This window comes from Anomaloglossus baeobatrachus, chromosome 1, assembly GCF_048569485.1.
Source record: "Anomaloglossus baeobatrachus isolate aAnoBae1 chromosome 1, aAnoBae1.hap1, whole genome shotgun sequence".
NCBI classification, from domain to species: Eukaryota; Metazoa; Chordata; class Amphibia; order Anura; family Aromobatidae; genus Anomaloglossus; species Anomaloglossus baeobatrachus.
This window is the reverse complement of record NC_134353.1, coordinates 242,674,915-242,691,804: the sequence shown is the minus strand read 5'-3', so window position 1 is coordinate 242,691,804 and position 16,890 is coordinate 242,674,915. Positions and strand designations below refer to the sequence as shown.

The window sequence follows — 16,890 nt, the reverse complement described above, 5'->3', positions numbered from 1 at the left end:
CTTCAAATCCCACCAATGGTTGTCTATAGGGATCAAGTCAGGTGACTGTGACGATTACCTCCAGAGTCTTCCAGGACTTGTTCTGAAACCAAGTCTTGGTGGACTCTGAGGTATGCTTGGGATCACTGTCCTGTTGGATTGTCTAATGAAATACAAGCTTCAGTCTCCTCACAGAAGGTATGATGTTGTCTACTAGGGTTTCATGATACGTGATTGAATCCATCTTGTCCTTCCCTCTTTCTGACAAAACCAGGCAGTGAAGCCGTTGTTCCATTATCCAGAACATGCCTTTGCTATCTATTTAAATCTTTTTCCTTGTTTGTTGAAGGCAATGATCTCATCTCTTAGCTTTTTGGACAACTCTCTTGAAAAACCTAGATTACTCAAGTGGAGCATATTACTCATGGGGAATGAGGCAATATTACTCAGATGTATGGCTATGCTTCATGTCTGCAGCAGGTTGTAATAACCAAAAATGCTGTACTGAATAAAAAAAAAACTCTAGTCATGAAAGGGGTGAATGATTTTTGGACTGCAGTAGTAAATTGTTCTTCTTTGATAGGTTTATTGTAAATAGCAGAAAGTTTTCAACATCTGCTAATAAACCCATTTTGCAATAGAAATGTAATAATTTTGACTGCAACTGTGTATACATATAGGAATTTTTGTAAAATTCTCAAACCAGAGCAATTATGATGGATCCACTCAACTTGGCCTAAAAGCAATGATTACATCCTCAAATGATCAGGACGGGTATTTTTAATACCAAAGTCGATTAAGTGTGAGCTGGAGTAAGATGCACTAAATTCATTAAAAAGCAGGTGAATCTAGATAAATTTAGCGCATCTTTCAGTTGTCACGTGCCTCTGTAAAACCTGCTTTACACGTTGCAATTTCGCATACGATATCGTATGCGATTTGCAACGCCCCCATAGTATGTGTGGCATGTTCAATTTGTTGAACGTGCCGCACAAACGATTAACCCCCGTCAGACGTACTTACCCGTCCATACGACCTCGCTGTGGGTGGCGAACGTTCACTTCCTGGAGTGGGAGGGACGTTCGACGTCACGCGGCAGCCAGCCAGCCAATAGAAGCAGAGGGGCGGAGCTGAGCGGGACGTAAACATCCCGCCCACCTCCTTCCTTCCGCATTGTGGGCCGGAAGCCGCAATTCTAGAGAAAGGTACGATGTGTACCTGTCACACACTACAATGTACCTTACAATGGATTAGGATGTACGTCACTTACGACGTGACCCCGCCGACACATTGTAAAATACATTGCAGCGTGTAAAGAGGGCTTTAGACATGTAATCCAGGCCCGGACTGGAGTACATTGCTGTCATAATTGGTGTCACATTTTTACATAAATTGTAACAATTTTATTGGCCTGCACTCGGTCATACCCCTTTATTAATAAGCTGTGGTTTCGTTTCAAAAATGTTGTTGTAGGTAGTGTAACACCATCAAAAGTCACAATATTTTTGTGCAACTGCAAGTTTCGCAAAAAATTGTGACTTTTTGAACAGCTTAAATCAGTTGTCCAGGCTTGTGATGAAATTCTGCAGTGAAATCTATCCTCACATTTCGAGTGAAGTATGCAAATCAAATACTTGTGGCCCTGTGACCGCACACACGCCCCACTGGCACTTGAGAAAGCTGAAAGCATATAGCGAGTGAGCTGTGAGTTTTCAAACGTCTATAGTATGACTGAAGACTTTCATCACAAGCCTAGACAGCCACATTAAGACTACATACACATGTTGAGTATTTGCATCAGATTTTTTCTTCCCCAAAAAACAGAGTGTTGGCATGAAAAGCGCTGCATATAATTAGTGCATTTAAAGCGTTTTACTTGCTATCTCTTCTCATCCTTATGAATAAGTAAAATATACTCCAAAAACATTGAAACACTTGACATGCTACAGATTTGAAAAAAAAACAAAAAACAAACAAAAAGCGCTTTGGTGGTTCAAATACGATGCAAATAAAAGATAAGCAGCACATTCATGAGATTTCAAAAACCTCATTCATTTTGATTGTACTACAAAGGCTGGGTTTTTTCTGAGGCAAAAGCGTAGTGTGTGAATATAAGCCCCTATGCCAAAATTCTGGTGAAAACAGTTTGATGAATCACGGCCTTAGGCTGGGGCCACACGGGGATTACTGCGATTCCCTCGCATGACACTCGGCTCACGTTGGCAGTACAGCAGAGCCGAGTGTCATGCGAGTGTCCCTGCGACTGAGGTCCGATCGTGCGAGCAGACCTCAGCTGAGGAGGGGCGGGCCGGCACTGAGGAGAGGCGGGCCAGTGCTGCGGAGGGGAGGGAGAGATTTATCTCCCTCTCTCCTCCGTAGCCGGCTATTGCCATTCTTGCACTGCACTCGCGGTACACCAGTGTACCGCGAGTGCAGTGCGATTTCTCTCTCGCCCCATAGACTTGAATGGGTGCGAGAGAAACAAGGATTGCATTACAATCGCAGCATACTGCGATTGTTTTCTCGGTCCGATTAGCGCTGACAAAATTATCGCTCATGTGCGCTGACACATAGGCTAATATTGGTTCGAGTGGAATGCGATTTTTTTATCGCACTCCAATCGCACCGATTTTCAAGCTGTGTGTCTTAGGCCTAAAGCGGGCTTTACACGCTATGACATCGCTAAAGCGATCTCGTTGGGGTCACGGCATTGGTGACGCACATCCGGCCGCATTAGCGATGCCGTTGCGTGTGACACCTATGAGCGATTTTGCATCGTTGCAAAAACGTGCAAAATCGCTCATTGGTGACATGGAGGTCCATTCTCAAATATCGTTACTGCAGCAGTAACGAACTAGTTCCTCGTTCCTGCGGCAGCACACATCGTTCCGTGTGACGCCGCAGGAACGAGGAAGCTCTCCTTACCTGCCTCCGCCGGCAATGCGGAAGGAAGGAGGTGGGCGGTATGTCCGTCCCGCTCATCTCCGCCCCTCCGCTTCTATTGGGCGGCGGTTCAGTGACGCTGATGTGACGCTGAACGAACCGCCCCCTTAGAAAGGAGGCGGATCGCCGGTCACAGCGACGTCGCAGGGAGGGTAAGTAGTGTGACAGGTCTGGATGATGTTGTGCGACACGGGCAGCAATTTGCCCGTGTCGCACAACCGATGGGGGCGGGTACCCACGCTAGCGATATCGATACCGATATCGCAGCGTGTAAAGCGGCCTTTAGTGTTTCTTTTTTACAGTTTTACATCCAAAGCAGAATACAGAAATAAAGCTTTGTTCCTTCTCTATCATGTTTGAGTATCATAATGTCTAATTAGTATAGAGAAAAGTTTAGGTAAGTCTTAAATAATGACTATATCACTTATGGAGTATGCCAACAGAAGGATAACTGATAAGGAACAAGTAGGGATTACCTGTAACCGAGGTGCAGAGGCATTGTCTCCAAACCAACAATTTGGCAGTAGGGTTCGAAGTTGGAAAGCTCATAAAGGCGAATCTCTCTATCACTGGAAAGAGAAAGGCACAGTAGTAGTTTACAGGATATTAAACCTTTAACATTTCAGAGAGTCACTTGTGGGCACTTAAAGGTTTTTCTGAGGCTAAAAAAAATCATTAGGATCAATATATATATATAGAAAAACTTTTTCTATATATATATATTGATCCTAATGAAAAACTATAAACTTGTAGCATGAGAATATTCTCACCAAGTGCCGACAATTAACTTGTTATACTGAGGCATCAATGTGGAATCAGAAATCCATTTCACTTTCCTGTTTGGTTGCTTTTGCTCCTCCTGTAAAACATATGTTAAGTGGCTAAACTTGTAAGTAGATGTACAATGCAAACAGTGAATGTGAGGATATCCTGACACAGAATATGTGAGAAGGCAGTAAATTCTCAATATACAGTACTTAAAATTCAATAATGCAGCATAGAAGCGCTCATGTTCTGTTGAATTAGTAAAGTCACAGTCACATTTATTAATTAGTAACTAAACTAAAATGTAGACATCAGGATATGCGTCTCATACAACGATAACCAGGGAACATTCCCTATAAAAGCTTCTTTATGAGACATCAAATTCACAAAGAGCTTTCTAAACATGTCAGCAAGACCTAACGAGATTAAATACATTATCATTTTATGTCATTATATGGGGTATTACAACTTTATAAATCATTTACCTGAACACCATTTTTCACTATGGACATATCCCATGTACGCAATATCCACTAAGCAGCATCATTCCCCAATATTAGTGCTCAGGACTATACTATACACAGGCACGAGCAATATATATTCAGTTTTTTAGCCACATTTACAGAAATTTCACAATTTCTCTTTTTATGAGGTTTATGAAGTGGTACATAGTATGCTGAAAAAATGACACTTGTTAAAAATGTCCAGGTGCCATGTATATGATTAGTATAAGGCCCCTTTCACATTGCGCTTTTACTTACGTTCAGTAGTCCCGTCGGGGGATCCGTTCGAACTCCCCCTACCCCCCCAGCAAAACGTGTTTTGAAATGCATGTGTGATGCCCTGGCCAGCCAGGTAGTCACAGATAGGGCCCCGCGCAACACCAGTCCCCTAACAAAGTGACAGCAGCCAAAAACTAAAACCCTAGTCACCACCCCCCTCAGTGCTTGATGTACACACCAGGGGGCGGAGCCAGGCAGTTGGACACGCCCACCAAGGAGTTCAGAGGGCCTGGGGTGGGAAAAGTAGTCATTCTGTTAGTGGAAGTGAAGTAAAGTGGAAGCAGGCCTGTGTGTCAGGTCTGCAACTAACTGACAGGTGCCAGGGTCAGAGTCCGGGCACCTTCGCTAGGAGGCATGCGGAGGCCTCTGCCTGCACGAGCCGGGAAGACGTCTCGTTGGAACCGTGGTGGACCGGGACAGGGTAGTGGCCCGCCGGTACCGACCTGGGGAACCGACTCGGAAAACGGAGCACAAAGGGGGATACTCAGACCATGAAGCTAGGTCCAGAAGCTACTGAGGGCTAGCTAATTAACTGATTGCGGCCAGGACTATAGGTCCTGTCCCACCCAAAGTCCCGACTGAAGACAACAGCCCAACGAGGGGGATAGAAAGCCACTGCCACGACAGAGAGATCCCACGGGCCAGCATCTGCGGGCAAAGGGCTCTTCCAACATCCACAAGCCGGGAGCGGACTCCTGACGTTGCAGGCACAGGGAGTTCACCATCACACAAACAGGTGCAGGAGAAAGGCAGAGACCACCAACCGGCTGCGGGCACCGACCACCATCACCTTGGTTTACCAGAGACTTATGTGTTACTAATCGTGAGTACACCAGTGCCCTCCGGCCGCCCATCTCCCTGCACTGCCCAACTACTCCCCCCAACGGGTCCCGGGGCCACCATCCCTACCCACGAAGGGGTTAACAACTTGCAACGCAACCTCTCCCTCGGGTGCCCCGTAACTGCAGCGGTGGTGTCCACCTTCACTACAACCCGTGGGTGGCGTCACGAACTCAAACACGGCTCCGGCCGTACACCTACGTCCCCAAACCGCCAACCCCTTTTAGATCGGAGTAACCGTGGACCCCCGGGTCCGGAGACCCTCGAGCCACCCACTGAAGGTCCGGATCAGAGTGGCTCGGCTGCCGCCGAGCACGGGGCAGCACACATGCACCAAAGGGGCCATTGACTATAATGCAGCAGACGGAGTCAGCGTGTGCTCTGTCTTGCACCATTTTCGGGCATATACGTTTTCTGCAGGCGGACACCCAAACATAGTAGACTACGTTTTGTTGTCCGCCTGCAGAAAACGTTTATGCTTGAAAATGGTGCAAGACAGAGCATACGCTAATGGAGTCTGCTCCATTATAATCAATGGCCCCGTCTGTGCATGCATCCGAAACATGTTTTGCGGGAGGGGGGGGATGCCCCGACGGGACCACTGAACGTAGGGGAAAACGCAATGTGAAAGTAGCCTAATACTCATGATAACCTTGTCAGGGCATGGCCGCATACCATGCCATCACTCAGACATCCATTTCTCACCTCTGTGTTTTCTAACATACTAATCATAATCACAGAAATATATTTTCTTGCAAACTGTGTGTCCACAAAACACTACAGAGACAAGGACATTTTTGATCGAAGTCATGGATCAAAATCACCCATATTCAAGTCTGTAAATTACACTCATCACATGGCTGGCATCCGTTTTAACACTGCATTGGGCAGGGGAGGCTTGTGCCAACAATTTGTTTTGGGCATGTGAGAAAAACACTCATGAACATTTGAAAAAATCTCAAGAGAAATAAATTCAGTTTTTGACAAGGTATTCAATCCTGATGCTATGTGCCCACTGTGTCAGTCCTGAGGCTATGTGCCCACTGTGTCAGTCCGAGGCTATGTGCCCACTGTGTCAGTCCGAGGCTATTTACCCACTGTGTCAGTCCCAAGGCTATGTGCCCCCTGTGTCAGTCCCGAGGCTATGTGCACGCTGTGTCAGTTCCGAGTTTATGTGCCCACTGTGTCAGTCCCGAGGCTATGTGCACACTTTGTCAGTCCTGAGGCTATGTGCACACTGTGCCAGTCCTGAGGCTATGTGCACACTGTGTCCATCCCGAGGCTATGTGGTGTCAGTCCCGAGGCTATGTGGTGTCAATCCCGAGGCTATGTGCTCCCTGTGACAGTCCCGATGCTATGTGCCCCCTGTGTCAGTCCCGAGGCTATGTGCACACTGTGCCAGTCCTGAGGCTATGTGCACACTGTGTCAGTCCTGAGGCTATGTGCCCACTGTGTCAGTCCCGAGGCTATGTGTCCACTGTGTCAGTCCCGAGGCTATGTGTCCACTGTGTCAGTCCCGACGCTAGTGTCCACTGTGTCAGTCCTGAGGCTATGTGCCGACTGTGTCAGTCCTCAGACTATGTGCACACTGTGTCAGACCTGAGGATATGTGCCCACTGTGTCAGTCTCGAGGCTATGTGCCCACTGTGTCACTTACAGTCATATGAAAAAGTTTGGGCACCCCTATTAATGTTAACTTTTTTTCTTTATAACAATTTAGGTTTTTGCAACAGCTATTTCAGTTTCATATATCTAATAACTGATGGACTCAGTAATATTTCTGGATTGAAATGAGGTTTATTGTACTAACAGAAAATGTGCAGTCCGCATTTAAACTAAATTTGACCGGTGCAAAAGTATGGGCACCCTTATCAATTTCTTGATTTGAACACTCCTAACTACTTTTTACTGACTTACTAAAGCACTAAATTGGTTTTCTAACCTCATTGAGCTTTGAACTTCATAGGCAGGTGTATCCAATCATGAGAAAAGGTATTTAAGGTGGCTACTTGCAAGTTGTTCTCCTATTTGAATCTCCTATGAAGAGTGGCATCATGGGCTCCTCAAAACAACTCTCAAATGATCTGAAAACAAAGATTATTCAACATAGTTGTTCAGGGGAAGGATACAAAAAGTTGTCTCAGAGATTTAAACTGTCAGTTTCCACTGTGAGGAACATAGTAATGAAATGGAAGAACACAGGTACAGTTCTCGTTAAGCCCAGAAGTGGCAGGACAAGAAAAATTTCAGAAAGACAGAGAAGAAGAATGGTGAGAGCAGTCAAGGACAATCCACAGACCACCTCCAAAGACTTGCAGCATCATCTTGCTGCAGATGGTGTCACTGTGCATTGGTCAACAATACAGCGCACGTTGCACAAGGAGAAGCTGTATGGGAGAGTGATGCGAAAGAAGCCGTTTCTGCAAGCACGCCACAAACAGATTCGCCTGAGGTATGCAAAAGCACATTTGGACAATCCAGTTACATTTTGAAAGAAGGTCATGTGGACTGATGAAACAAAGATTGAGTTGTTTGGTCATACAAAATGACATTATGCATGGAGGCAAAAAAACACGGCATTCCAAGAAAAGCACTTGCTACCCACAGTAAAATTTGGTGGAGGTTCCATCATGCTTTAGGGCTGTGTGGCCAATGCCGGCACCGGAAATCTTGTTAAAGTTGAGGGTCGCATGGATTCAACTCAGTATCAGCAGATTCTTGACACTAATGTGCAAGAATCAGCGACGAAGTTGAAGTTACGCAGGGGATGGATATTTCAGAAAGACAATGATCCAAAACACTGCTCCAAATCTACTCAGGCATTCATGCAGAGGAACTATTACAATGTTCTGGAATGGCCATCCCAGTCCCCAGACCTGAATATCATTGAAAATCTGTGGGATGATTTGAAGCGTGCTGTCCATGCTCGGCGACCATCAAACTTAACCGAACTGGAATTGTTTTGTAAACAGGAATGGTCAAATATACCTTCATCCAGGATCCAGGAACTCATTAAAAGCTACAGGAAGCGACTAGAGGCTGTTATTTTTGCAAAAGGAGGATCTACAAAATATTAATGTCACTTTTATGTTGAGGTGCCCATACTTTTGCACCGGTCAAATTTAGTTTAAATGCGGATTGCACATTTTCTGTTAGTACAATAAACCTCATTTCAATCCAGAAATATTACTCAGTCCATCAGTTATTAGATATATGAAACTGAAATAGCTGTTGCAAAAATCCAAATTGTTATAAAGAAATAAGGTTAACATTAATAGGGGTGCCCAAACTTTTTCATATGACTGTAGATGCTGGCACCGCCACTGAGTTAAAGGAAACATGAGCATGTTCTTGCCCTGAAGGTTTGGCAATTTTGACTGCCATAGGTGTTTTTTAATGTTTTTCCATCCTTTTTGAGTCAATAATTTTGTCTCAACTCAACACTGAAAAAACAGCTACAATTTTCTGAAGCAAAACCACTGGAAAAATGTTTAAAAAGTCTTCCAGGCGTCTTTTTAGCCTTCCCGTTGACTCGCGTTTTAAACTATGGAGCGTCTTCAGAGAGGAAGATACCTAAAGAATGGTCAGGTCACTTCTCTTCAAAGCCTAAACATGCTCTATGTTCAGTATTTTGGGCATTTTTTGAGTGCTTTTTCAGGAGGGTTTCAGGACAGATCCTCTTGAAAACAAGTTTTCTGTGGACATATCCAAACATAAGGAAATCAAAATTCATACGATAATAATGTACATGCCTTGAAAATGTATTCATACTTCGTGAACTTTTCCACAATTTCTCACATTACATAATATTTTAAAAATATAAATAAAAAAATTATGATGTACATTGGCATTCATGTGCATTTGTAGTCAGCCCCCCTGAATTAACACTTTGTAAGACCACCTTTCTCTGTAATTACTGCTGCAAGTCTTTTGGGGTAGGTCTCTACCAGCTTCGCTCATCTAGACGCTGACATTTTTGCTCATTCTTCTTTGCAAAATATCTCTAGCTGAGTGAGATTGAATGGAGGCATCTGTGAACAGCAATTTTAAAGTCTTGCACATATATCAATGGGATTTAGATCTGGACTGTGACTGGACAATTTAAGCACATGAATATGCTTTGATCTAACCCATTCCTTTATAGCACCAGCAGTATGTTTAGGTACGTTTTCCTGCTGGGAGGTGAACCTAAGCCCCAGCCTCTAATAGGATTGCACTGTATTTTGCTCCATCCATCTTCCCATCAAATCTGACCAGCTTTCCGGTCCCTGCCAAAGAAAAGTATCTACACAGAATGATGCTGCCACCATGTTTGATGGGGGGAATTGTGTTTTCAGGGTGATATCGAGTGTTAGTTTTCCACTACACATAGCATTTTGCATTAAACCCAAAAAGTTCTACTTTGGTCTCATTTGACCAAGTTCTACTTTAAGCTTGCTTTACACGTTACAATTAATCGTGCGATCGCATTTGTGATCGCTCCGGCCCCCATCGTTTGTGCGGCACGGGCAATTTCTTGCCCGTGTCGCACAATGCTGTAATCCCCCGTCACACGCACTTACCTCCCGAACGACCTCGCTGTGGGCGGCGAACATCCACTACCTGAAAGGGGAGGGACAATCGGCGTCACAGCGACGTCACACAGCAGCCGCCGAATAGAAACGGAGGGGCGGAGATGAGTGGGACGTAACATCCCGCCCACCTCCTTCCTTCAGCATTGCCGGCGGCCGCAGGTAATCTGCAGTTCATCGTTCCCGGGGTGTCACACGGAGCGATGTGTGCTGCCCCGGGTACGATGAACAACAAGACGTGCGTTTTTTAGAAAATGAGCGACGTGTCAATGATAAACGAGAAGGTGAGTATTTCTGCTCGTTCATAGCTGTCACACGCTACGATATCACTAACGATGCCGGATGTGCGTCACTTACGATGTGACCCCGCCGACATCTTGTAAGATATATCGTAGCGTGTAAAGCCCGCTTTAGTCTCATCTGACCAGAGCACCTTCTTGTACAATCTAGCTGAGCCTCCTACATGGCTTTTTGTAAACTGCAAATGGGACTTCTTATGGCTTTCTTTCAAAAATGTCTTTCTTCTTGACACTTTTCCATAAAGCCCAGATTTAGGGATTATACAACTAATAGTTGTCCTAAAGATAGACTCTCCCACCTGAGCAGTGGATCTCTTCAGCTCCTCCAGACTGACAATGGACATCTTGGCTGCTTCTCTAATTAGTGCTCTCTTGGCTTGGGATGTCAGTTTAGGTTGACGGCCATGTCTTGGTAGGTTTGCATTTGTCCCATACGCCTTCCATTTTGGATGCTAAATTGTACAGTGTTCCGTAAGATGCTCATAGATTGGACCTGCTTTACTTTTCTCCATAACGTTTTTCTGACCTGTCTGGTATGTTGCTTCGTTTTCATTATGCTATTAATCTCTAATGTTCTCAAACAAATCTCTGAGGTCTTCACAGAACAGCTAGTTATACTGAGAATAACTTACACATAGGTGGACTCAAGTCATTAATTAGATGACTTGTGAAGGCAATTGGTCAGTGAGGATTTTATTTAGGGGATCAGACTGCAAAAGGGCTGAATACATATGCAAGTCACAATTTTCAGATTTATATTTTTAATATACAGTATTTAGAGAACCATTTATCATTTGCTTAAACTTCACAAATACTTGCTACTTGTTGGTATATAACATGAAATCGAAATAGGATACAAATAAGTTTCTGGGTGCAACGGGAAAAAATGTGGACAGGTTCACTGAATGTAAATACATTTTCAAGATACTGTAGATGTAATTCATTGCACATGGAATTTTTTTCCCGTCTTTCAGTACAGTATTCAGTAAAATGAATAGTGTCACTCAAAACTAAATTGTCCCACAGACAAACAAGCCCTCATATGGGTATTTTGAAACAAAAAATTAAATAAAAAAGGTATGAGAGGAAAATATGCAAGTGCAAAACACAAAATTGGACACAGCATTAAGGTGTTGAAAAAGTGACATGTCAATTACTTTTTTTATCCCACTGTGAGATTTCCAGAATCCTGCCTGAAAAAAGTAGCTGCATGAACAACAATTTGGATTTAACATTAAAATCAAAGGGATTTATATTCAAAGAATATTTCAATTGCTTTCTCATGCGTATTTTGGGGAAGAAACAGCCGCAAAATTCACATAAAAACAAGTCAATGAGAACATATCCTAACTGGAAAATAGATCTTCCAACACACTAAAAAAATCTTATTGTGGAATGTTGTTAACTGTTTTTGGTCCCAATTTGTATCCCCCAATAGATTTTCTTTATAAATTCAATTAATCCAAATGGTAGTTGGTAGTTTTTCTCTTTGAGAAGTAATTTATCCTACAGGCAAAGCAGAGGTCATCTTTCTTGACTCATTAACATTACCAGAATGCAGCGACTTTTCTTCAACTTCAGATTTGGCGTCCAGACTGAGACTACCCCATCTTGTCCTACAGCCAAAACTGTGTTATCTGGCATTGGAGAGATCTGGATGAATGGTTCCCTGTGTGGATTACTTTCCGTGACTATGGCAGGAAGGTGGAAGGATTCCCTGTGATTATCTTGTTTCTGGACATGACGCTGTAGTGGCATGTGTTCTTCCATTTGTGACACCTGCAGTAATACATTACATAAAATCCATATAAACACATTGCACAGCTTAATCCACAATAACAAGTATTGCCAACTAAAGTAATCCTGTGGATGACATGAGCAAATAATATGTCCACTTTTTCTGATCCCAGTGTTAAAGGGGTTTTACCAAGAACAAAGTTCATTTTAAAGTCAGTCTTAATCAATAGATTGTGGAATAATAATAACTTCCATACTGTAATATCTGTATACTTATTTGCTTCATCCCCTGCCCAGGAGATGTGGAACAGACAATGTTCCTGTACGGTCAGACATGGCCATTACACAGTACATAGAAGGGGCACATACAGTGACAAGCAAAAGGCTAACACTGTTTTGAAGTTTTGACTTTCAGGCTCCATATCTCACCATCTACTACAGCTTTGAGCACAAAACTACCTTCATTTTATAGACAATCATCTTGAGTATCTCATATAAATTTGCCTTTTAACTTTACCCACAAGTATTGGATTGGGTTGAGGTCTTGGGACTGTGGGGGACAATCCAGCACCTCTACTTTTTCATCATTGAACCATTTCTTCACCAATCTCTACATATGCTTGGGGTCGTTGTGCTACTAAAATTCTATGTCGTCCTTTTCATACCCATAGTTCTCGAGTGTACAAAGTAACTTACTTTGTAGGATACTCACATATCTCAGCATTAAGACCACCATCGATCCTGGTCAAGTATCCAATATCTTTGGCTGTGAAACACCCCCATCAGGCTTCCTCCACCGAACTGGTCAGTTCCTCCACTTTTTTGATCCATTTGACCCTTTTTTCCCTGGTTTATTCGAGACCCATTGGCACCCATCAGAACTTAGTCTATTTATTTTAGTTTCAATACTCCAAATCACCCATTTCCAATCTTCTACTGTCCACTTTTCGCACTTCTTTGCAAACTTAAGACAACGCTTTTATGATTTTTTTGAAATTCTATGCGGGCTTTCATATGTCTTGCACTGAGGAGAGGCTTCCATCAGGCCACTGTGTCATAAAGGCCTGACTGGTGGAGGGCTGGAGTGACTTTGTGGACCTTTCTCCCATCTCCATACTGCATCTCTGGAGCTCAGTCACAGTGATCTTGAGGTTCTTTTTTAACTCTCTCACCAAGGCTCTTCTCCCACGATTGCTCAGTTTGGCTGGATGGTCAGGTCTAGGAAGAGTTCTAATGGTCCCAAACGTCTTCCATTTAAGGATTATGGAGGCCACTGTGCTCTTAGGAACCTTGAGTACTGCAAAAATTCTATTGTAACCTTGGCCAGATCTGTGCCTTGCCACAATTTTGTCTCTGAGCTTCTTGGGCAGTTCCTTTGACCTCATGATTCTTATCTGGTCTGACATGCACTGTGAGCTGTGAGGTCTTATATAGACAGGTGTATGGCTTTCAAAATCAAGTCTTATCAGTTTAATTAAACATAGCTGGACTCCAATGAAGGAGTAGAACGATCTCAAGGAGGATCATAAAGAAATGGACAGCATGTGACTAATAGTACTGTCACACATAACGAGATCGCTAGTGAGATCGCTGCTGAGTCACGGTTTCTGTGACACAGTAGCGATCCCGTTAGCGATCTCATTATGTGTGACACCTACCAGCGATCAGGCCCCTGCTGTGAGATCGCTAGTCGTTGCCGAATGGTCCAGGCTATTTTCTTCAAAGGTGATGTCCTGCTGGGCAGGACACATCGTAATGTTTGACACTGTGTGACAGGGTCACAGTGACTGCTGAGATCATTATACAGGTCGCTACTGCGACCTGTATCGTTCCTGCATCGTTGCTAAGGACTGACTGTGTGACATCTCACCAGCGACCTCCCAGCGACTTACCAGCGATCCCTATTAGGTTGCATGGTTTTCGGGATCGCTGGTAAGTCGTTGTGTGTGACTGGGCCTTTAAATATGTGTGTCTGAGCAAAGGGTCTGAATACTTATGACCATGGGATAGTTCAGTTTTTCTTGATTAAAAAATTTGCAAAAGTGTCTACATTTCTGTTTTTTTTCGGTCAAGATGGGGTGCAGAGTGTACATTAATGAGGAAAAAAATGAACTTTTTGAATTTACCAAATGGCTGCAATGAAACAAAGAGTGCAAAAATTTAAAGGGGTCTGAATACTTTCTGTATCCACTGTATATGCTTGCCATTGTTATTTTTATACAATGATTTGCTAAGTACTCTAAATGAGATAGTGTCCAATTCTGAGCATTAAATATTGGCTGAAAAGCAGCTTATTCATGACACACCCATGATGTGATCACTGGGCTCCGATGGATTGCTGTGACAACAGGGTTTTTTTGTTTGTTTGTTTTAAGATCTCCGCGTTTGTCATTTCAGAGTTTTCTTGAATCCTTTCCTGTGGCCAGGCTTCAAAAGAGACAGTGATTTTTATGATATACAGCAACACTGTGGTATTACTGTATATAGCACAAGCAATCAGAGGATCACAGTTTATAGTCCTCTAATAGAACTAACAAATACAGAGAAAAATATAAAAGAAAGTTTTAAAAAATATGAAAAAAACAAACCACGCCATAAAAGTTAAAATCACACCCCTTTTCCGGCATTAAAATAAAGCTGATTAGAAAAAATTGTAAAAAAAAAATACATGTATGGTAAGTGTATAATTAACCAGATTAATAAACACTGTAAACTGAAAAAAATCAAGCACACCAAAACTATATTTTGTTTGGTCACTGAAATACCACAAAAAATGCTCTGACAAGCAATCAAAATGTCATATCTGTCCCTAAATGGTAGTAATAAAAAAGTTATCTCACCCCGCAAAAAATAAGCTGTCACAAAGCTCCATCGACTGAAAAATGAAAAACGTTATGGGTCTCAGAATATGATGACAAAACCCCCTAATTTTTTTTTCTTTTACAAACTTCTGTGTTTTTTTCCCCCAAAAAATAATAAAACTGGACATGTTCTGTATTATTGTAATTGTACTGATGGGGAGAATAATTATGCTAGGTGATTTTTACCAAATATAGTACGCCATAAAATCAACCCCCCCCCCCCCCCAAATGTCAAAATTGCACTTTTTTCACAATTTCACCGCACTTGGAATTATTTTCCTGTTTTCTAGTACACTATATGGTACAGGGAAAGGTGTGCCCTAATCAAAAGCACAACTCGTCCTGCAAAAAACAAGCCCTCATATGGCTAAGTGGAAAAGAAATATAAAAAATGGAAGAAGGGGAGGAAAAAAACTAAAACATCCATTTTTGCAATTGGGTTTCAAAATGTTGATCAGTGTAGGTTGTATAGCCTCCAGGTTTAAGGGCCTCTAGTTGGCTGTAGAATGAGTTGACGGTGAATCCTCCATTGAGCTTCTCTGCTGGTAGGGTTTGTAACTCATGTTGCTCTTCTCAAATCCTTTAATCTGATGTAAGGCCACATAAATATTCAGCTCAAACTTGAGGTGGACTTAAGGCTTCTTTCACACATAATTTTTTTTCCATCAGGCACAATCCAGAAAAAAAAAGGATAAAACGGATCCGGCGCCGGATCCGTTTTATCCCCATTGATTTGTATTAGCGCCGGATTGTGCTGGATGGCATTGTGTTGCATCCGGCTTTTGCCGGATCTGGCGTAATTGGCCAATGCAGCGGCCGGATCGAACGTCTCTTGTAACGTTTTTTGTGTCTGACAAAAAACGCATCGCGCCGGATCTGGCGTGATACTGTGTAATTTACAGTGGAAGCCTATGGACGCCGGATCCGGCAAAAAATGGATGCAGCCGCCGGATCCATTTTTTTAAACTGAGCATGCTCTAATTTATTGTAAAAAATTGATCTGGTAAAAAAAATCGGACAAAACGGCGTTTTTTGACGGATCCGGTACACCGGATCCGTCAAAAAAAAAAAAAAAGGATCCAGCGCTTCCGTTTTTGCATATTCTACGCCGGATCTGTTGATCCGTTGCATCAGGCACACGCCGGATTGTGCCTGATACCAAAAAAACTGATGTGTGAAAGTAGCCTAAATCAGCTTGGAGAAGTTCAGAAAAAGAGAGATAAAAGTTACAAAATAGGTAAAATGAGCTCACTGATTGATCCACATTTTACTCATTCTGCAGCCAGCTGTGTACAAGAAAACATAGTGGACGTAGTAGAGGCCAAACTGCTCAATAAGTTTAAAGAAACCCAATTGCAAAAGTGATTTAATCGTAACATGTATGTACTGTATTTAAAGAAATGCCATCAAAGGAGTCTTATCTTTGGAGAAGAGCCTAACCCTGAAGGCATGCCAACTAGTTCTATGGTCAATGATCAATGGAATTGGTAAAAACATAAACACTGTACATACCAGATGACATGACAAAATAAATTAGTTAAGGGTCCCAAAACTTTACTTTTGAAAGAGACTTGATTAGGGCAGTACTTACTATGAGAGGTTATAGCAGAGAGCTGCCTGAGACAAGTAGGCAGTATGATGCCAGCAGCAGGTCTGCACCGTGAAGCTGGTGTGTTAGCCATGTAGAGGTTACTATGGTGACATAATTTAGAAACACTTAATGACACTGGGTAAGAAGAGGTAGAACAATAGTGAATGCAAATACCTTTCTATACAGATTGCTGACCTTTTAAGTGCCAGACAGGTCTTCACAGCCTCCAAACAGCAGAAAGCCTAAAATTATCATTGCTCCTTTTTACGGCCGTCCTGTACGAACAGCTCAATGTCTAACAAAGAGCGAAGAGACTAAAACATGATCAGAATAGTGAGTGAGCAAAGCTTACTGCAGCTTCCAAATCCAAAAAGGTTTCTAAACGTTTTTGAAGAAATCTCTAGTATTGCAAACTTCATTTACATTTTTCTTAGAGAACAGGACCAAAATTCACAGATAATCCAAATAACCTACTTCTCCAAAATGTCCCAGGGGCAGCTTTTCAAAACAACAATGCCAGGC

At 42.8% G+C, this 16,890-nt stretch overlaps 1 protein-coding gene across 7 annotated transcripts in view; it reads right to left on the bottom strand.

The window, feature by feature from the left end:
• Positions 1-16,646, bottom strand: part of LOC142291527 (cilia- and flagella-associated protein 337-like) — a 74,307-nt gene extending 57,661 nt beyond the window's left edge. For 4 of the 7 annotated variants that reach the window (XM_075336116.1, XM_075336151.1, XM_075336144.1 and 1 more), the window contains exons 1-4: positions 16,543-16,641; positions 11,731-11,958; positions 3,693-3,781; positions 3,399-3,491 (exon numbers count right to left, since the gene is read on the bottom strand). In XM_075336116.1, coding sequence (XP_075192231.1) covers positions 3,399-3,491; positions 3,693-3,781; positions 11,731-11,949 — 401 coding nt within the window. In that variant the 5' untranslated portion in view covers positions 11,950-11,958; positions 16,543-16,641. Of the gene's footprint in view, positions 1-3,398; positions 3,492-3,692; positions 3,782-11,730; positions 11,959-16,368; positions 16,453-16,542 lie in introns of those variants that run through there. The other 3 variants (XM_075336135.1, XM_075336125.1, XM_075336166.1) reach the window with 3 other exon arrangements.
• Between the last annotated feature and the right edge of the window lie 244 nt (positions 16,647-16,890).